Here is a 17,380-nt window from a genome sequence, read left to right as displayed (position 1 = left end):
TCATTCATCACCATTCACACTGTTTCTTTTGTCACCCTGGTGTTAGGATGGTAGTAAATTAACACACCTACCCTAACAAACAGAAACCGGTTCCTGTTGGTCCGCTTAGCCGCGCGAGGGCAGCAGGGCGTTTTTAATCGCGTTAAACGAGCGCGACGCCCATCCTCCGCGGATGCCTTTGTGATGACGTCGATATGAGGCGGACGCAGAGCGGCCATTACGCAGCGGCTTTCTCTCGGAAAGGTCGGCCGACTTAAGGCAAATCCGCCGCACGTTATCAACGACGATCTGCTGGTTTTGCCAAGCGGCTTTATTAGCAGACCGGCACAAGAACGTGTAAAAACACGCATACATTCGGAATAAATCGTTTTCTATCCGCTAACGCATCGTTTCGCGGCGTTAAAGCTGCGACGAAAATTCCCTCTGGTGTGCTAAGCTAAGCTATCTTGCATTGCTAAGCGAAAATTTAGCCAGGCGAGCTAACGAGCTAACGGGTGTTCTCTAACTGAACAAGGAAATTCGTGCCATCCTTCAAGACGTGTTCAGAATGGACGATAAAGTCTTTACTAAAGAATTAGACCAATGGGTAGAACAACTCAACGAGTGCAAGCAGCTCACCGAGAATCAAGTGAGGACGCTGTGCGAAAAGGTAAAGCCTCTGGAGCTAGCGTTAGCTCGCTAGCACTGCTAACACACACACATACATATATATCGCTTATAAGTGGTGTATGTTTGAGGGCGATTGAATGATAAAGGTGATTTATTTAACAATTAAACCGTCGACTTGTGTGAGATGTATGACTAACAAACAATGACTATTTAAACGGCTTCTTGATTTCTTTCGTTTAGTAACTATGACAAACCGCGCAGTTTCCTTGTTGTGCGCTAGCTAAAGCTAAAGCTAACGTTACCGCTTCTCAAAATAGAACATGGCTGAATATTGAGCCACAGCCCTGTCGGTGGTTTAGCTAGATTATTCAGCTAGTACTAGCTAATTTTAGTTTTTTACTCCGTTTTTAAGTTTTTACTGATATTGTATCGATAAAACGTGTTAAATAAACGTCTACTTCACGGTTTAGCGTGATTTTTAAAGTACATTTCCAAGTTATCTCCAGCTGCAGAGTTATTGAGGTAGTTAACTAGCTAACTTGGACCAGCCGCTCAAAAATGGTCCTAGATAACTAACTGACTAACCAACTAACTAACGTTGTCTTAGTTTTTACCTCAGTTTAAGTTAACTGGATGGATGAAATTCGCTTTCTTTATTTCCCTGTGCTTAATACGTTCATCATATTGCATTTTGCTATAATTTGGCGTTGTAGTGCTTACTGTTCAATAATGGTTTGTGGTTTTGTGGTTATTCAGTCAGCAATGACATCAAGCTAGTTAACTAACTAGTATTGACCAGCTACACAAAGTGACGTCATAGCTGTGGGGCACAAACTTTTCCAAGGATTTCGGTTGTAAATAATTGCATGGTGTTAAGGACTGATTTAAAGTAACCTTTAGTCTTCCTTTAGCCCAGTGTTTCACCCTCTAGCTGATGAGGAAATGTTTTAATTACATAAAGGTTTTAGTATCAACTGTAATAAGCTTCCACAGTGACACACAATTTCTAGCATTATGCAGCCTTTTATCTGCAGTCTGTTTGATATTTGCATGTTATAATCAAAGGAGTGAATTTTTAAAACAGACTTTCATGGACAATTGTGTGTCATTATTTAAAAATAACTCCAGTCCTCCATCAAAACCACGAGGCGGTGAAAGTAAGAGCAAATAATTTTCTGTACACTTGACTTTTCCACTTCCACAATGAACTAATACATTACATTTGTCGCTTCTGCCTAGAAGTGCTTTTATTTAGGCCTTTTTGTCTGTCGGCTCGATTTCTCACCGTACAAACGCACTGGATTGCCTTCTAATCTCTGTACACAGTGACTGACCCACTTCATGAGATGAAAATTGTGGGTGGAAGAGCATCAGAGATGCCTATAACATTTGATGGGTGGCTCACAATTCTGCCTTTATTATTTAAGGAATCAATTGGATGGAATGGAAGTTGAATTGTAAATGCACTACGTTTGACTGAAAACATGTCACGTTATTGTTGTATTAGGCAAAGAAATTAGAAACGGTATTTTGCAATAATGAGACACACATATCGTATGCTTTTTCAGTATCCTTTAATCTGTTATAGTTCTTACTGCTCAAAATGGGTTTAGTTTGCTGGGTAGATTTTACAGAGCCAATATGGGACAGATTTTTTTTTATTTTGTTTATGTAAAAGACAAAAATACAGAATACTGTATGTTCTGTTGCAGTAGACATGTTATTGGCATAATGTTTGAGTGAACAGAGATTTACTTCTAACCTCTAAATGTTGTTCTGATACTCCTCTGTGTGAATAACAGGCTTAATGTTCTACATTACAAAGGAACGCACAGTTTTGTATGTTTTCTTTTAAGCTCTTACCACTCTAACACATTTTAATTGTATTTTTGAGAGATTGAATTTTCTTTATTGTTGACCTGCGTATTAGTTATGATGTTGAACCCCCAATCAGCATGTGCACTTATGAGGCAGTGTGTTTTTTTTTTTTTTCAGTTTATTTAGCTGAGCCAGTGAAGAATGGGAGTATTATGGCTTTGTTTTAAATGATAGCTGACTGTATTTTACTACCCCACAAACCTGCCTTGGCCCGTCAGCCTAAATGTGTACAGCAGGGTTGTCGCAGCAACTGCTTTTTTTTTCTTTTTCATTATTCACAGTGGTCGTCCCCCATGTTTCATATGGTGTGCCTGGATATACAACACTTCACAAGCTTCTTTGATCTACACCTGGCTTTAAAACTACACAACAGTGGGGTCCAGGCAGATCTTGTGAAACTGGAGAAGAAGAAACCGCCATCTTAGAAATGCATAACTAAAGTGTATTAGTTTTGTTGTACTTTGATCAAACATTTAGGAAGTATCTTGATTTGATTTTGTATTATTCAGTATTTTTAATATTCTTTAAAAATAAGTACTCCATAAAAATATGCTTTTTTCTTTCGTATTCAAAATATGTTCATATGTTAAGGATAAATGTGTATATGATTTAAGTAAGGATAAATAGAATGTACCTGTGAGATGACAGTTTTAAAAGCACAGCTTTTTAAAAACAGTCACCGATTTTGTACTAGTTTTATTTTTGATTTTTTTTGTATATCGGATCACTTCATATCTCCCAGCTCCTTTATAAAAACGGATATTACGCTACACATGCATATGTGGAAACCTACAAAGTGCAGGGTGGAAATACGATGCAAAACTACATGCACCGTCAATGAGGGCTCCGTCGATTAAGCGTAATTCTTTACAAATCCCGTCCTTTTCTCATTCCTGAGTTCTGAACTCAGATCTGTTGCCAAAATCACTGACATGGCATTATTTATTTATTCATTACTTACATAATCTCCAACTCGATTGTTTCGTTTTTAAACCTGCCAACTGCTTGGAATGGATTCGCTTTCAAACTATTTTGGTCTTTATCAGAAAAGAGCACAGCTCTGAGAGGCTAAACTTGGGTTACTACTGTCCATGGCACCTGCTGTTATGTCCTATTTACTGTGTTAAATGAGGGAAGGGTGGGAAAGAGGAACAAGACTGCAGAGGATGGGTCTCCATGGAAACCCTTGCATTGTCTCCATGGTGACACAGGGGGGTCGTACTTACAGCCAATATTGATTTGATTTCAGAGTTTTACAAAGGTCATTTGGGCTTTGTAACATTGTGTTAAGAGTTTTCGACACGTTTGCACGTGAGAGGTTTTCATTCATGCATTAGGAAGAATTTAACCCACCGTTAGTCAGCACTGCTTTCAAAATGAGCTTTGCAGAAGATCTGTAAGACAAATAAGTAACCATGAATGCGTAGGGGTGAACATGTTGGTAAAAATGTATCATCTTGCACTCAGCTTCTTATCTGAGAAAAGCACATTGATATATTATGCAGTCGATGCCTAATGCTCAGGTTAAACCGCCCACTTCAGTGTGATGGCAGTGCTTTTGTGCTGCAGATGTAACTGATATCTTATTATTTGATTCTCCCTCGCTACAGCATGACTGGTCTTATTTGTTCTATATCTAACCAGGCTAAAGAGATCCTGACGAAGGAGTCCAATGTACAGGATGTACGCTGCCCTGTCACAGTCTGTGGTGATGTGCACGGCCAATTCCATGACCTTATGGAACTGTTCAGAATCGGTGGCAAGTCTCCTGACACAAACTACCTGTTTATGGGTGACTATGTAGACAGAGGCTACTACTCGGTGGAAACGGTCACCCTGCTTGTTGCACTAAAGGTATTTCTAAGATGCACACACTGTAGGGTTTGCAGGAAGCAATAACGATTAGCCTTGCAGTCACAGGTTTGTCCTGAATATTACTGTGCCGCTTACTTGACAGGTCCGTTTCCCAGAGCGCATCACGATATTGCGTGGAAACCATGAGAGCAGACAGATCACACAGGTGTATGGCTTCTATGACGAGTGCTTGAGGAAATACGGCAACGCAAACGTGTGGAAATACTTCACAGACCTCTTTGACTATCTACCACTTACAGCCCTGGTTGATGGACAGGTTAATATACATCCTTTTTGTTATAAAAAAAAAAAAAGTTTTTTTAGTACTTTCTAAAAGAAAATTACTTTTTTAGTGCCTGACCGCTCAGTTACCACTAATCATTTTTGTCTCTGTAGATCTTCTGTCTGCATGGTGGTTTATCTCCATCTATAGACACACTAGATCACATTCGAGCTCTAGATCGTCTTCAGGAGGTGCCACATGAGGTCAGTAAACAAATACTAGCTTTAAAGCTGCTAGTCATTCCTCCTCCTTCAGTATTCTTTGATCGTTTCAACAATTTGTTTGATGCATTTCAGGGTCCGATGTGCGACTTGCTGTGGTCAGATCCTGATGACCGTGGTGGCTGGGGAATCTCTCCCAGAGGTGCAGGTTACACTTTTGGGCAGGATATTTCTGAAACTTTCAACCATGCCAACGGTCTTACCCTGGTCTCCCGTGCCCATCAACTTGTTATGGAGGTAATCGGATCTACAGTTTGACATTAAAAAGAAATCCGCATGCAAAGAACATTTTAGAAAATTACTTTGTAGTGTTTTTTTTTTTTTAGGTGTTTTAGTTGAATTATTTATTTTCTCCTTCAGGGATACAACTGGTGTCATGACAGAAACGTTGTCACCATCTTTAGTGCACCAAACTACTGCTATCGCTGTGGCAACCAGGCCGCTATCATGGAACTGGATGATACTCTCAAATATTCCTTGTAAGTATTAGCAGCCAATTACATGTTTTATAATGTAAATCTTTACAAATCAATGCAGGGTCTCAAACAAAGGCCCTGTATTGGATAAGTACACATCTATCATTTATCTCACAAACTGACATTTTAAACATGTTGAACTCTAACGTTTATCTTGACTCTTCACATATTCTTTCAGCCTTCAGTTCGATCCCGCACCTCGGCGTGGAGAGCCCCACGTCACCCGCCGCACCCCCGATTATTTCTTATAAACACACACAGGCCTGACGTAGGAAAAACGACCTCTAAAGCAAACAACAAATACGGCAGATCCCTGCATATATACATGTATTCATCCCACCGCGTGTGTATATATTTGGGGATGTGTTATGACATGACATGAAAGCACTAACATGGACCAAAATGTGCCATACACGCATTTAATGCAGAAATACAAATTGCCCTGTGTCTCAGTACAGCTACACAGTGTCCCGTTTTAGCCTTTAGTGCAACTGCCTGCTGTATACTATGGATAGTAATGTTCTTTGTTCTTGAAATGTACATGACTCTGAGCAAAAAAAAAAAAAAAAAAATCTGATATCTAGCTTACCCCCCCTTCAGTATCACTGGACAAATGTTGTTTAAGTTGGCAATGCCAGGCATGTGAAATAAGGTAACATTTTATACAAGTGCACAAGCTTACATCCTTTGCTGTCTTCACCAAACACTATACTATTGGGTATGAATGCTTAATCTGAGGGAGGAGCCTTTTCCTTTTTGGGAGTGTATGCTTTCATGTATATGGAGCCCTATCTTAACTCAACCGTCTATATCTCTTTGTCTACCATCTTTTGTGTTCACTGTCTTTTCTGTGTATTTGTCATAAAGTGATTGCCTCTTCTTTGGTGTATTTGAACTAATAAAGTCCTTTTATTGCAAGCTACTCCAAATAAATGTTTGCTGTGTGGGTTTTTTTTTTCTTGGAATCTGTTGTATGATGTTACAAATGTGTAACTTTGGGTGAGTTCTGATGTTTAAAGCACAAACCAAAACAAGAGAACCAGCTAATGTTCTTTTGTTTCTTACAAAATTCTAATGTTCTAATATTAAGCATTAATGGTTTCCTTTAGTGCGACCCATGATTTTACAGCACGGTTCAAACCTATCTAGGGCAAAGTTAACTAAAAGCTGAAGCCATAATCTGAAGGTGAGAGGTTTTTTTTGTTTTTTTTTCTTTCCAAACCCTTTTTCAGGAACTGTGGTGTCATGTAAACAGTCTTGTTTTCACTGTATGCAACAGCTATCGTTGATAAACACGCTTCTGAAACTGTTCTGCTGCAAATATAGAACCAATTTTATTGAATTGAATTTCCTGTAATTAGTGGTTATAGAAAATCACCTGACTGAACTAATTCTGCTGGCTGTATACAGTTAGCATGTAAGGAGTATACCTGGTGATTTGCTCATTAACATTAACCTAACATTTCCTATTGCAGCATATTCATTAGAAAACATTTTCATTTGCAAAACATTCATATCCTTAACACAACAGTCTTACTGAAAGTATTAGAGCAGTAAGGACGGTTCTTGTATATTTTAGTTTGAGATCAACAGAATTTCTGCTTTCTACTTTTGCTCACCTAGAAATTGGGTAGAATTTAACCACAGCGTCTTACAGCAAGTTGTTAACCACATCTAAATGTATAAATCACTACATGAATGCCGAAATTCTCATATTGTCTCATTTATCTTTCGATCTCAAACCCAAGTGGCTGCAGCGTATAGCAAAATATACCGTTTTTTTCCTTGCCGTTTCAATGCTTTTCAGACAGGACTGTAGGGTCACTAACATATTGCCAGCAAGTGCTAATAAAGTACAGAAAAGCATAGCATGGTGTACGAGATCAAATTGCTACATTTCCCATCTAAGTCTTTACATCAGTCAATAGATTTGCAAGGTTTATACCTTGGTGTCTTCTTTACTATAGATTTTTTTCTGCAATAAAGAATACAAAAGGTATGTAAAGTTAAAACGTTACAGAAATGTCCAGAAGTAAATGCAATCTATAGAATTTTCTATTTAATTGGTTCAAATAGTTCCATCAAAGGTGGGTGGACTTTTATTGGAAGCGTGAAGGCCATCTAATATTCCATTATAAATAAAGGTCCAGGTGCCTCGACTCAGCTGCTTGGTATTAATATTAGGACGGGTCTTTTTCCTCCACGTTAAGAACGGTGTGTGCGACAATCCCAACATCTTCCACGCTGAGGTCCGTTCGTGTGGGCAGCGGCCGTCTGGGGTAAGACGTGTACAAAGCATAAAGAGTAGGAGAGTATCCAGACTTGTGCAACCAGTCTAAAAGGACCTAAGGATGAGAAGTCAATATCTTATTACACCTTTAAAGGTAGTTTGCACTAGCACTAACTAGTTTCTAACTTAAAACTTAATCCAAACACACACACACAATGTGGATGATGTTTCAGCTTTACCCTCATTGATGATCAAATAAGTTCAGTCCTAATCAATGAACAGTGTGAAATACAATCTCAATCCATGATCTACTCACAGTCCTGTAAAAGCGGTCCATGTTTTATTAAGTATTAAACAATAAAAAATCATTTCAGTGGTAAATACTAGACATTTTTAGCTTGGGGGGCGGAGCTTGCAGGTGGCATACCATCTCCTGTGGAATGCAATGTTGATGTCATGCACGAAAAACTGCCTAACTTCATTTGATTTGGAATTTTGTTTATTTTACAGAAAAGTCACATTCTGGGAGTCAAGATCAGAATCTAAAAGTGTGCGATGGTTCATTTTTGGACAAATTTTCAACATTGATTTAAAATGGTAAAAATCCCAGACCAGGGCTATTCGAGGGTCCAGTTCATGAAAAGCATCCCAGAGTAACAGAGTAACAGATTTGGGGTGAGACAGACTTGCTCTGTTTGTTACAGCTTGAGAATTCCAGTACAACTCTGAAGAGGAAACTCAGACACCAAAACATGTCCTGGCTGGCAAAGCATTTCTTTACCAGTTATATTTAACACGTTATGAATGAATCAGGATTTACTCACTGTAGATCTGCATGTTTTTAAAAATCTTCTCTGGACTGTTCTTCCGCTGGGAAATCTCAGAGCAATTTTTACAACCTGAGGAGGAATCGTTACATTGGTCAGTTAAAATAATCAGTTAAATTATATATACACAGTATATGTATATAAGCGTTCTATAGCGTTCTAAGCGTGAATATAAAATATATATTCTGCTTCTATGGCATTTATAGATACGCTAACATCTCCAAAACTGAGCCAAAATGCCATAACGGCAGAAATGATATAATTTGGTGCTATGATATTTCTGCTCTCTGTCGTTACATTACATTTATTACCTTTGTAACACACAGATGTTAGCGCATCTCTAATATGATCGGTTCACGGACGTAATCCCTACACGATATAGACTCACATTATCTTAACATAAAGACAAAGCGAAGGTTTATAATAGACCATATTTTAAAAGTGGTCCTTTTATTATTGGACAACCAATCACAGTCTTTAAAAGAATGTGTCATACCTAGTAACAGGTTAAGCCCCGCCTCCTCTCTAAAATAAAAGTTGTTGTATTGGTCCTGAATAACTCGTAAGATAAGATTCCTAGTTAGAAATTTGTAAGATAAATTAGAAGCTCTCTGAGATCATTCTTACAATCTTTATGAATACGGGCCGTAAAAAAAAGCTTTTACTGGCCAAGGAAGGTCTAAGAGGGCTCTAAGAAGGTTAAGAGTGTTAAAATGTACAGTCGATGTCCCTACAAAAACAGACCTGCATGCAACCATAAACAGATCATTTAAGAAATTTGTACAAAGTAATAAGTCTACATTGTGAACGTCACATTGTTTAGCTGATCCTCATAAGCGCTCATTGTCACAACTTTGGCTTTGTTTTAAAGTGGACTGTTAAAAAAATGCAATACATGACTCCCAGAAATCCTGTAGGAATCAGTGTTAAAGTGAATAAAAGTAAACAAACACACTCACCCCATTAGCATCTTCTGAAGGTTCATCAGGTAAGGTTATGATCTTGAATAGGAAAAAAAAAAAAAAAGCTAATCATGTAATAATAAATACATCCTCATACCGTATATCATTAACCCCACGGACCATAATGTGCACCATAACTCTGCCACCGTAGCAATGTACTCAAGAACAATTCTTACCTTTTTTTCTTTCAGGAGTTGTGTCTGGACAGGAACTGGACTCGGCACCTCTAGCTCCTTTCGCGTCCTTGCAGCCATGTGGTTAGGAGTCTCATCGTCGGCAGTGGTATGTGCCATCATCTGTTCCTCCTGCATCATTAGCTACAGTTACAGCAATTGCAACTAAAATTGTCATAGTAACAACTTATTAGGGATGACAGTGAAAAGACTATAGTGTTGGTTGAAATAGGTGTCTAGGTGTCTCACCCCTCCGAGTGTGAAACCCTGGCTAAGTTTCCAGCTTTGTCCTGTCATACGATAGAAGCCTTCCTCTTTCTTCCTGAGCACTGCTTCCTGTCGAGGCTTCACCACTGCTCCCAGGTATTCGTCTGACTAAAGGAAAAAAGAAAACGCCAACTCAGTTTGTGAGACATGCGAAGCAGCTGACGTTAAAAGGTGCAGAATGTGATGTTGACATGTCAACAAGTTTTTTGGTGTCTATCTGCAACTAGTTGAGAAAGAAAACTAGCTTCATTGTACAATATTAGAAATTGTTCTCTAAATATTGCTTAAACACACAGAAATATACAAATTAAGTGCTGCTGTGAACATACAGAAAATGGGGATTTGGGGCCACAGTGGCGATTTGGTAGCTCAGATGTTGGACTACTGATCAGAAGGACATGAGTTTGAATCCCAGGGCCACCGAGCTGCCACTCCTGGACCCCTGAGCATGGCCCTTAACCCTCAATTACTCAGCTGAGATAAACGTAAGTCTGCCAGATGCCATAAATGTAAGTGTAAGTAAAACCAGGAGACAACTACAATTTACCTTGCAAGCAACAGTAGACTATAAACATTCCAAAATGCTTCTTTTTTGTAAGCTGATTTGCAAAATGAATTATTATTATTTCTTATTTCTACAATACAATTTGTGTGACTGTACAAACCTTAAAGCTATGTTGATGCTGTTGCTCCTTTCTGGCTTTCTCCAGTTTAACTCTACTGTGTGGATCTTCAGCTGGACCTGCAATGACAATAAAGCACTGAGGGCCAGTAGGTATAAAGTGTCGGAGAATTATTCCCGAAAATAATCTACGAAAGTCCACGAAATTCATCCGAGATAAAAGCTTAGAGCAAAATACGTATGTGAATATGTATGTGGAGAAATGTATGTGAGCCGCTCTTAGAAGTAGGAGTTAATCCTAGGAATACAATTTTAATCATGAACTAGAGAGAAGATTCTGTGCCAGATGAAAACGCAATCGCAGCCAGGGGAAAAACCTGAAAAGCAACATACAAATGCTCTTTTCACTCGTGTGATTAAAGAAAAATACAAGACTTAAATGGCACTGCACTTATACCTTTCAATCTCGTCTTCATTTTAAACTCTTTTCTTGGCTAGAAGTAACAAAAGTGAATAATTAAATTAAACTGGATTTCTTCTAGTCTGTTTCCAGCTACTTTCAGTCAATGTTTATTTTGTCTACATTCCTCATAGAAATTAGAGTATTTTTAAATGTTTCACTAGTTTGCGGTGTGCCGTGACTAAAGATTACATCTTTCTATAAAAAAATGGTTATGATCTGTTTATACCAATGTGGAGCTGGATGCTCAAATCTGATTGGTCAGGAGGTGTGCAGTATTTTGCGTGTGTTTGTGTGTATATAACGCTTGTTTTTAATTTTTCCATAGTAACAGCTCAAATTTGTATGGCAATGAATATGCAAATAAATATATGACGTAATCTGGCGCCATCTAGCATCGATTTGAGAATGTATTAGCTGCATTACCTCCTGAAAATAGACATTTAACATTATATATATAGACGTGTGAGAGACGTGTGGACTTGGTCATAGATTAGCTCTCAGATCTGCATCTCGGTCCTGATTTCAAGATGAAACTCTTTTAGTACCTTCCACTGGAGATGGAGTCGCTGGACATAGATAAGATTTCAGCTTGGGGTAGAAGCAGGAGCTCAACCAAGTCAACACACCGAGCATCAACAGCCCACGTCCTGCTAACCTCACTGCATCCTTCACACCTGTACAGCACACAGGGATAGAACATTTATTACAATTACACATTCACACACGTTCTTTCTAAATTATATACACTGTTCTTTTTCAGTAAAACAACAACAAAAACTACTACTACAACAGCCACAACAGCAACTATAACAACAACAACAACAGCAACTATAACAACAGCCACAACCACTACTACAATAACAACAGCCACAACCACTACTACAATAACAACAGCCACAACAAGAACAACAGCAGCAACTACAACAACAACAGCCACAACAACTCCTACAATAACAACAACCACAACAAGAACAACAGCAGCAACTACAATAACAACAGCCACAACAACTACTACAATAACAACAGCCACAACAACAACAACAACAACAGGCACAACAACTACTACATTAACAACAATAGCCACAACAACAACAACAACAGCAGCCACAACAACTACTACATTAACAACAGCCACAACATCAACAACAGCCACAACATCAACAACAACAGCCACAACATCAACAACAACAGCCACAACATCAACAACAACGGCCACAACATCAACAACAACGGCCACAACATCAACAACAACGGCCACAACATCAACAACAACGGCCACAACATCAACAACAACGGCCACAACAGCCACAACATCAACAACAACAGCCACAACATCAACAACAGCCACAACATCAACATCAACAACAACAACATCAACAACAGCCACATCAACAACAGCCACAACATCAACAACAGCCACAACATCAACAACAGCCACAACATCAACAACAGCCACAACATCAACAACAGCCACAACATCAACATCATCAACAACAACAACAACAACAACAACAACAACAACAACAACAACAACAACAACAACAACAACGTATTCTTAGCTGAAAGCCAGAAAGTCGCAAGGAACAGATTACATAGTGTGTTTAAACTTTTAATTAACAGACTCATCACCTATTAATGAAAACTTCCATGATGCAATACAAAATACCGAGAAAAAGAAAACGCCAATAAATATACACTCTCTCGTTGCAACCATTTTCCTGTACGAATGCTTCTTCGTCTTCGTCCTCTTTTTCTTCTTTTGGTTTTAATGTCTGTTGGCAAACCAGCTTAATGTGTATTACCGCCACCTCCTGGACTGAAGTGTGAACAGAAACTTGGAAGCTTAAAAAAGACAAAAATTGGAGAACTAAATTCTCTCATTAACTAACCCTCAGGATATTTTTTTAGAAGCTTGCACACGTTTATACGTTTCAGAATTATTATTATTTTCCAATTAGCATTTCAGAATCAGAATCAGAATCAGGTTCATTGGCCAAGTGTGTTGACACACACAAGGAATTTGGTTCCAGCTGTTTGTGACTGTCAAAAGTACAGACATAAATAACACTATACTATACAAGATAATACAGACTATACAAGACAATGCAGATGTGATACAATAGACATTATGAGTATTAAATATGAATACAGAATATATGTCTGATCAGTTTTGTACATAAAGTGTGAGAAGTGCAAATAACAATATTGTGCAATATTATGCTTTTTGTACAATATACAGCAGTAGTGTGTGTAACATACATGGATGATGTGATGACTGACAGTTCTGATAATGCAGTACCTATGCTATGAAGCGGTTGTTAATAATAAATAAATGGTGAGTTGTTAATCAGGGTGATTGCCTGGGGAAAGAAACTGTTCCTGGTCTGGCAGTTTTAGTAAGCAAAGTTCTTTAGCTCCTGCCAGAAGGGAGGAGCTGAAAGAGGTTGTGTTCAGGGTGCGAAGGGTCAATGGTGATTTTTCCTGCCCGGTTTCTGGTTCTTGTGTCATAATTCTTGTTTCCTGGGGAGTGGGCAGGGGGGCACCAATTATTTTTTCTGCTGTTTTAACCGTGCGTTGCAGTCTGTTTCCTGTCTTGTTGCTGCACCAAACCAGATGGTGATGGAAGTGCACAGGGCAGATTCAATGACTGCATTGTAGAACAGCATCAACAGCTCCTGTGGCAGACCATACTTCCTTAATTGGTGTAGAAAAACTGTGTTTAGCTCTAGACTGTTCTGTTTAGATACTGTGATTAAACTGTGTTTAGTTCTAACTGTGTTTAGCTCTAGACTGTTCTGACTGCACCATAGCACCAGCCGCTTCACCTCCTGCCGGAATGCAGATTCATCGCCATCTCGGATGAGACCGATGAGCGTAGCATCATCTGCAAATTTCAGGAGTTTAACAGTTTGGTCACTTGAGATGCAGTCATTAGTGTAGAGGGAGAATAGAAGTGGGGAGCGGACACATCCCTGTGGAGCGCCAGTGCTGAGTGTCCGAATACTGGAGGTAACACCTCCCAGTCTCCTGCCTGTCATGCCTGCATGTTTTCAATACTTTATAGATGTCATCCTGTTTCACTTATGTCCATGCCATGTTTTGTGCTCTAGTTAATGGCACTTACATATAAAATATTTAATGTTGTATTATTTAGTGAGCTGTAGTTCAGTAGAGAGAAACACTCTGGTGTATTCTCATCTCATGCCCAGCGTTCCTGGCTACAGATCGACTGAACTCCTGTCCACACTTAAGATGGATGAATAATCAACTGAGCCATCCATCCATCCATCCATCCATCCATCCATCCATCCATCCATTCACCCATCCACTCACTCACACCATCCATCCGGCCACCCATCCATCCATCCATCCATCCATCCATTCTTCCATCCATCCATCCATCCATCCACTCACTCACACAATCCCTCCGGCCACCCACACATCCATCCACCCATCCACTCACTCACACAATCCCTCCTGCCACCCACACATCCATGCATCCATCCATCCACCCATCCATCCATTCATCTATCCAAAACCCACCCACCCACCAATCCATCCATCCATCCATCCATCCATCCATCCATTTTCTACACTGCTTATCCTGGAGTCTATCTCATGAGACTCGGGGCACAAGGTTGGACAGGATGCCAGTCTATTGCAGAACACAGTCATACACATACACTCATAGACCCATTCGCACATTACGGATTATTTAGAGATCGGCTTTGGAATGGGGAGGAAACCGGAGTTGGATGAATGGTAATATTTAAAAAAAAAAACGCTTAATATCCAGAAGCAGTCTGTGAAGTAATATGTCATGACAGTGTGACATAGTATCAAGCTTCGCGTTAGTTCTGGCAGGCCACGTTGTCAAGCGTGTATCAGTTGTCCATAACGCGCACCAATCCGGTTATGACATCCATATTACCCGACCATTTAAATTCCCATTCATAGAGCCGCTTTCTAGCGCGTCGCTGCTGCTGCGATTTAAACTCCCTCCTCCAACCCCGACTCCACCATGCCGGAACCTGTGTTCGTTGTACCAGTTTATGTCATAAATCTCCACATATTTTTCTCTCTGTCTCCCTCTCGCTGATTATTTAATTAATTATTTATTAGGGATGAGCGAGTACAGCATTATCTGTATCTGTATCCGTATCTGTTAACCATATGAATTATCGGTATCTGTATCCGTACTCGGAGTGGGTGGGGCCTAACCCAGAAGTTTGTATTGAAATGGGCGGGGATTTAACCAGTAATAATTAATTTGTAATATTTATAACACTAGCTTACTACCTTTATGTTTTTATGAAATACAGCAAAAACGTGTCAAACACACAGTGTCTGGTTACTGGTTAGAGACAGCTGAAGGTTTAAAAAAGAAAAAAAATCTCCGACAGGCAGAGACGCAATGCGAGTCGCATTCTACCAAGCAAGCACCACGTCTGAACGAACCTACGTTTACCAGAACTCTACTGGTTAGTAAGTACGTATTATTAACGTTACAACCCGAAGTAAAAAGCTGAAGAAACCCTAAACGTTAACGGAAAAGACCCACGAACCCGAGTGACTGAGGGAGAGACAGAGAGCTGTTCTGTGTGTGACTGTGAGTGAGCAGAGCGAGACACAGCAACACAATACATCTGTATGTGTGTAGGGGAGGGGCGCTGTGACTAGACTATCACTGTAGGGGAGGGGCGCTGTGACTAGACTATCACTGTAGGGGGGGGGGGGCGCTGTGACTAGACTATCACTGTAGGGGAGGGGCGCTGTGACTAGACTATCACTGTAGGGGAGGGGCGCTGTGACTAGACTATCACTGTAGGGGAGGGGCGCTGTGACTAGCCTATCACTGTAGGGGAGGGGCGCTGTGACTAGACTATCACTGTAGGGGAGGGGCGCTGTGACTAGACTATCACTGTAGGGGAGGGGCGCTGTGACTAGCTTATCACAGAACGCTGACACAATCAGCTACCCAATGATGATTTTCATTCAATCCGAGCACAGATATTGACTCGTATTAATCGTATAATACTCGTACTCGGCAGAAGTGCTTTATCCGTACTGGATACTCGTTTCAGCCGAGTATCCGGCTCATCTCTATTATTTATCCATTTATTCATTTATTATTTGCAAAAAAAAAAAAAAAAAAAAAAAAACCTCATGCATGATCAATGGTTCTGTTATAGGGGGGGTCTATTCTATTTTCAGTTGCTGCTCTCCCGCTCGGTCCATGCATGCGTGCGCACGGACGGGCGCCCGCCAACACTAACTGTATGCTATCATCTAATAAATTCTCATTGACAAGTGGTCCTGACAGAACCATGATTATTATTTTAATTTACAGTAATAGTTACTTTTAAAAAACATGAATAAAATTTATAATCTTTTTATAATCTTTATAAAAAGTCTTTATAATCAGCCCCAATTACTTTTTTTCCAAATTTTTTTTTGGATTTATTTTATCGTACCTTATCTCGAAGATTCAAGATTTCAAGCTGGTAAATTCCAAAGTATTTATATTATCAGATCCTTTAATATTTCGAAATGAGGTACGTATGTGAAAAAGGTTTTATTAATGTGTAACCTTTGCTGAATGATCTGCACACTGCTGCTGAAATACTGCTAGAGAGCGAGAGAACATAAATAGACTTCTCAAGCAAACCTACTTTAGTGTGTACATGTGAAAACCACACAACATCCCACAGAATGAATTTAGCTGTCATGCAGCAAGTGTTCATACACTGATGCCCTGATGGAAATTGAATTAGGGCTGTTAAAGGGGAAAAAGCTGTGGCTCAGCATTTTGGGTTCTGGAAAAAAAAACCCACTGCTAGCGGTTGGAAACCACCGTTGAGCAAAACAGTTAACCCTCACCTGCTCACATCTGTGCTTGGACTGGATTTGCTTTGCTTGCAGGTAGCTTTGGATGAAAGTGTTAGCCAAATAAATGCATTTATTTTATCTTCACTACCAGCTTTTTTTACACTACAGGCTAACTGCCCAACACACACACACACACACACACACACACACACACACACATGCACACACACACATACGTGCACACACAGACACAAACACACACATGCACACACACACAAATACATGCACACACGTGTGCACACACACACTACACCCCCCATACACACAGACAGACAAATACAAACAACCACGCACACACACACAAACACACGCACACACACCACCCCCACACACAGACAGACAAATACTAACAAGCACACAAACACTCCACCCCCACTCAGTAATTTAATGCAGCCCATCCACCAACCAGCACTTTATTTATTTCATATTTATTTAAGCAGTGCAATCACATTCAGACAAAAATCTCTTTTGCAAGCAAACCCTGGCTTAAAAACGCAGAATAATAAATACCACAAGAAAACACAAATCGATAATAGGGTCACAATTCTATTATAAAAAGCTTGAAGTCTGATTAATTGGATTTGTTTTGCATGCACAGTAACTCAAAGCTGCTTTACCAAATTCAC

General features: G+C 39.7%; 2 protein-coding genes across 3 annotated transcripts; one reads left to right on the top strand and one right to left on the bottom strand.

Annotated features, from left to right (window-relative positions):
- Positions 1–174: 174 nt before the first annotated feature.
- Positions 175–6,254, top strand: ppp2cb (protein phosphatase 2, catalytic subunit, beta isozyme). Its single transcript, XM_060896735.1, has 7 exons — positions 175–649; positions 4,132–4,341; positions 4,445–4,618; positions 4,738–4,827; positions 4,921–5,082; positions 5,206–5,324; positions 5,500–6,254. The coding sequence occupies exons 1-7, from the start codon at positions 548–550 to the stop codon at positions 5,570–5,572; spliced, it is 930 nt and encodes a 309-aa protein (XP_060752718.1). The 5' UTR covers positions 175–547; the 3' UTR covers positions 5,573–6,254.
- A 376-nt stretch (positions 6,255–6,630) lies between these two features.
- On the bottom strand, positions 6,631–12,621 carry ubxn8 (UBX domain protein 8). Of its 2 annotated transcripts, none has more exons than XM_060896737.1 (8): positions 12,495–12,621; positions 11,411–11,539; positions 10,446–10,522; positions 9,763–9,888; positions 9,517–9,657; positions 9,338–9,379; positions 8,376–8,450; positions 6,631–7,666 (listed from the first exon to the last, which is right to left on the bottom strand). In XM_060896737.1, exons 1-8 carry the CDS (start codon positions 12,577–12,579, stop codon positions 7,502–7,504), a joined length of 840 nt encoding a protein of 279 aa, XP_060752720.1. In that variant the 5' UTR covers positions 12,580–12,621; the 3' UTR covers positions 6,631–7,501. The 2 variants fall into 2 exon arrangements, with proteins under 2 accessions (XP_060752720.1, XP_060752721.1); XM_060896738.1 differs by having other exon boundaries at positions 9,517–9,645.
- Between the last annotated feature and the right edge of the window lie 4,759 nt (positions 12,622–17,380).

This window comes from Tachysurus vachellii, chromosome 20, assembly GCF_030014155.1.
Source record: "Tachysurus vachellii isolate PV-2020 chromosome 20, HZAU_Pvac_v1, whole genome shotgun sequence".
Lineage (NCBI taxonomy): Eukaryota > Metazoa > Chordata > Actinopteri > Siluriformes > Bagridae > Tachysurus > Tachysurus vachellii.
This window is presented reverse-complemented; position numbering and strand designations above follow the sequence as displayed.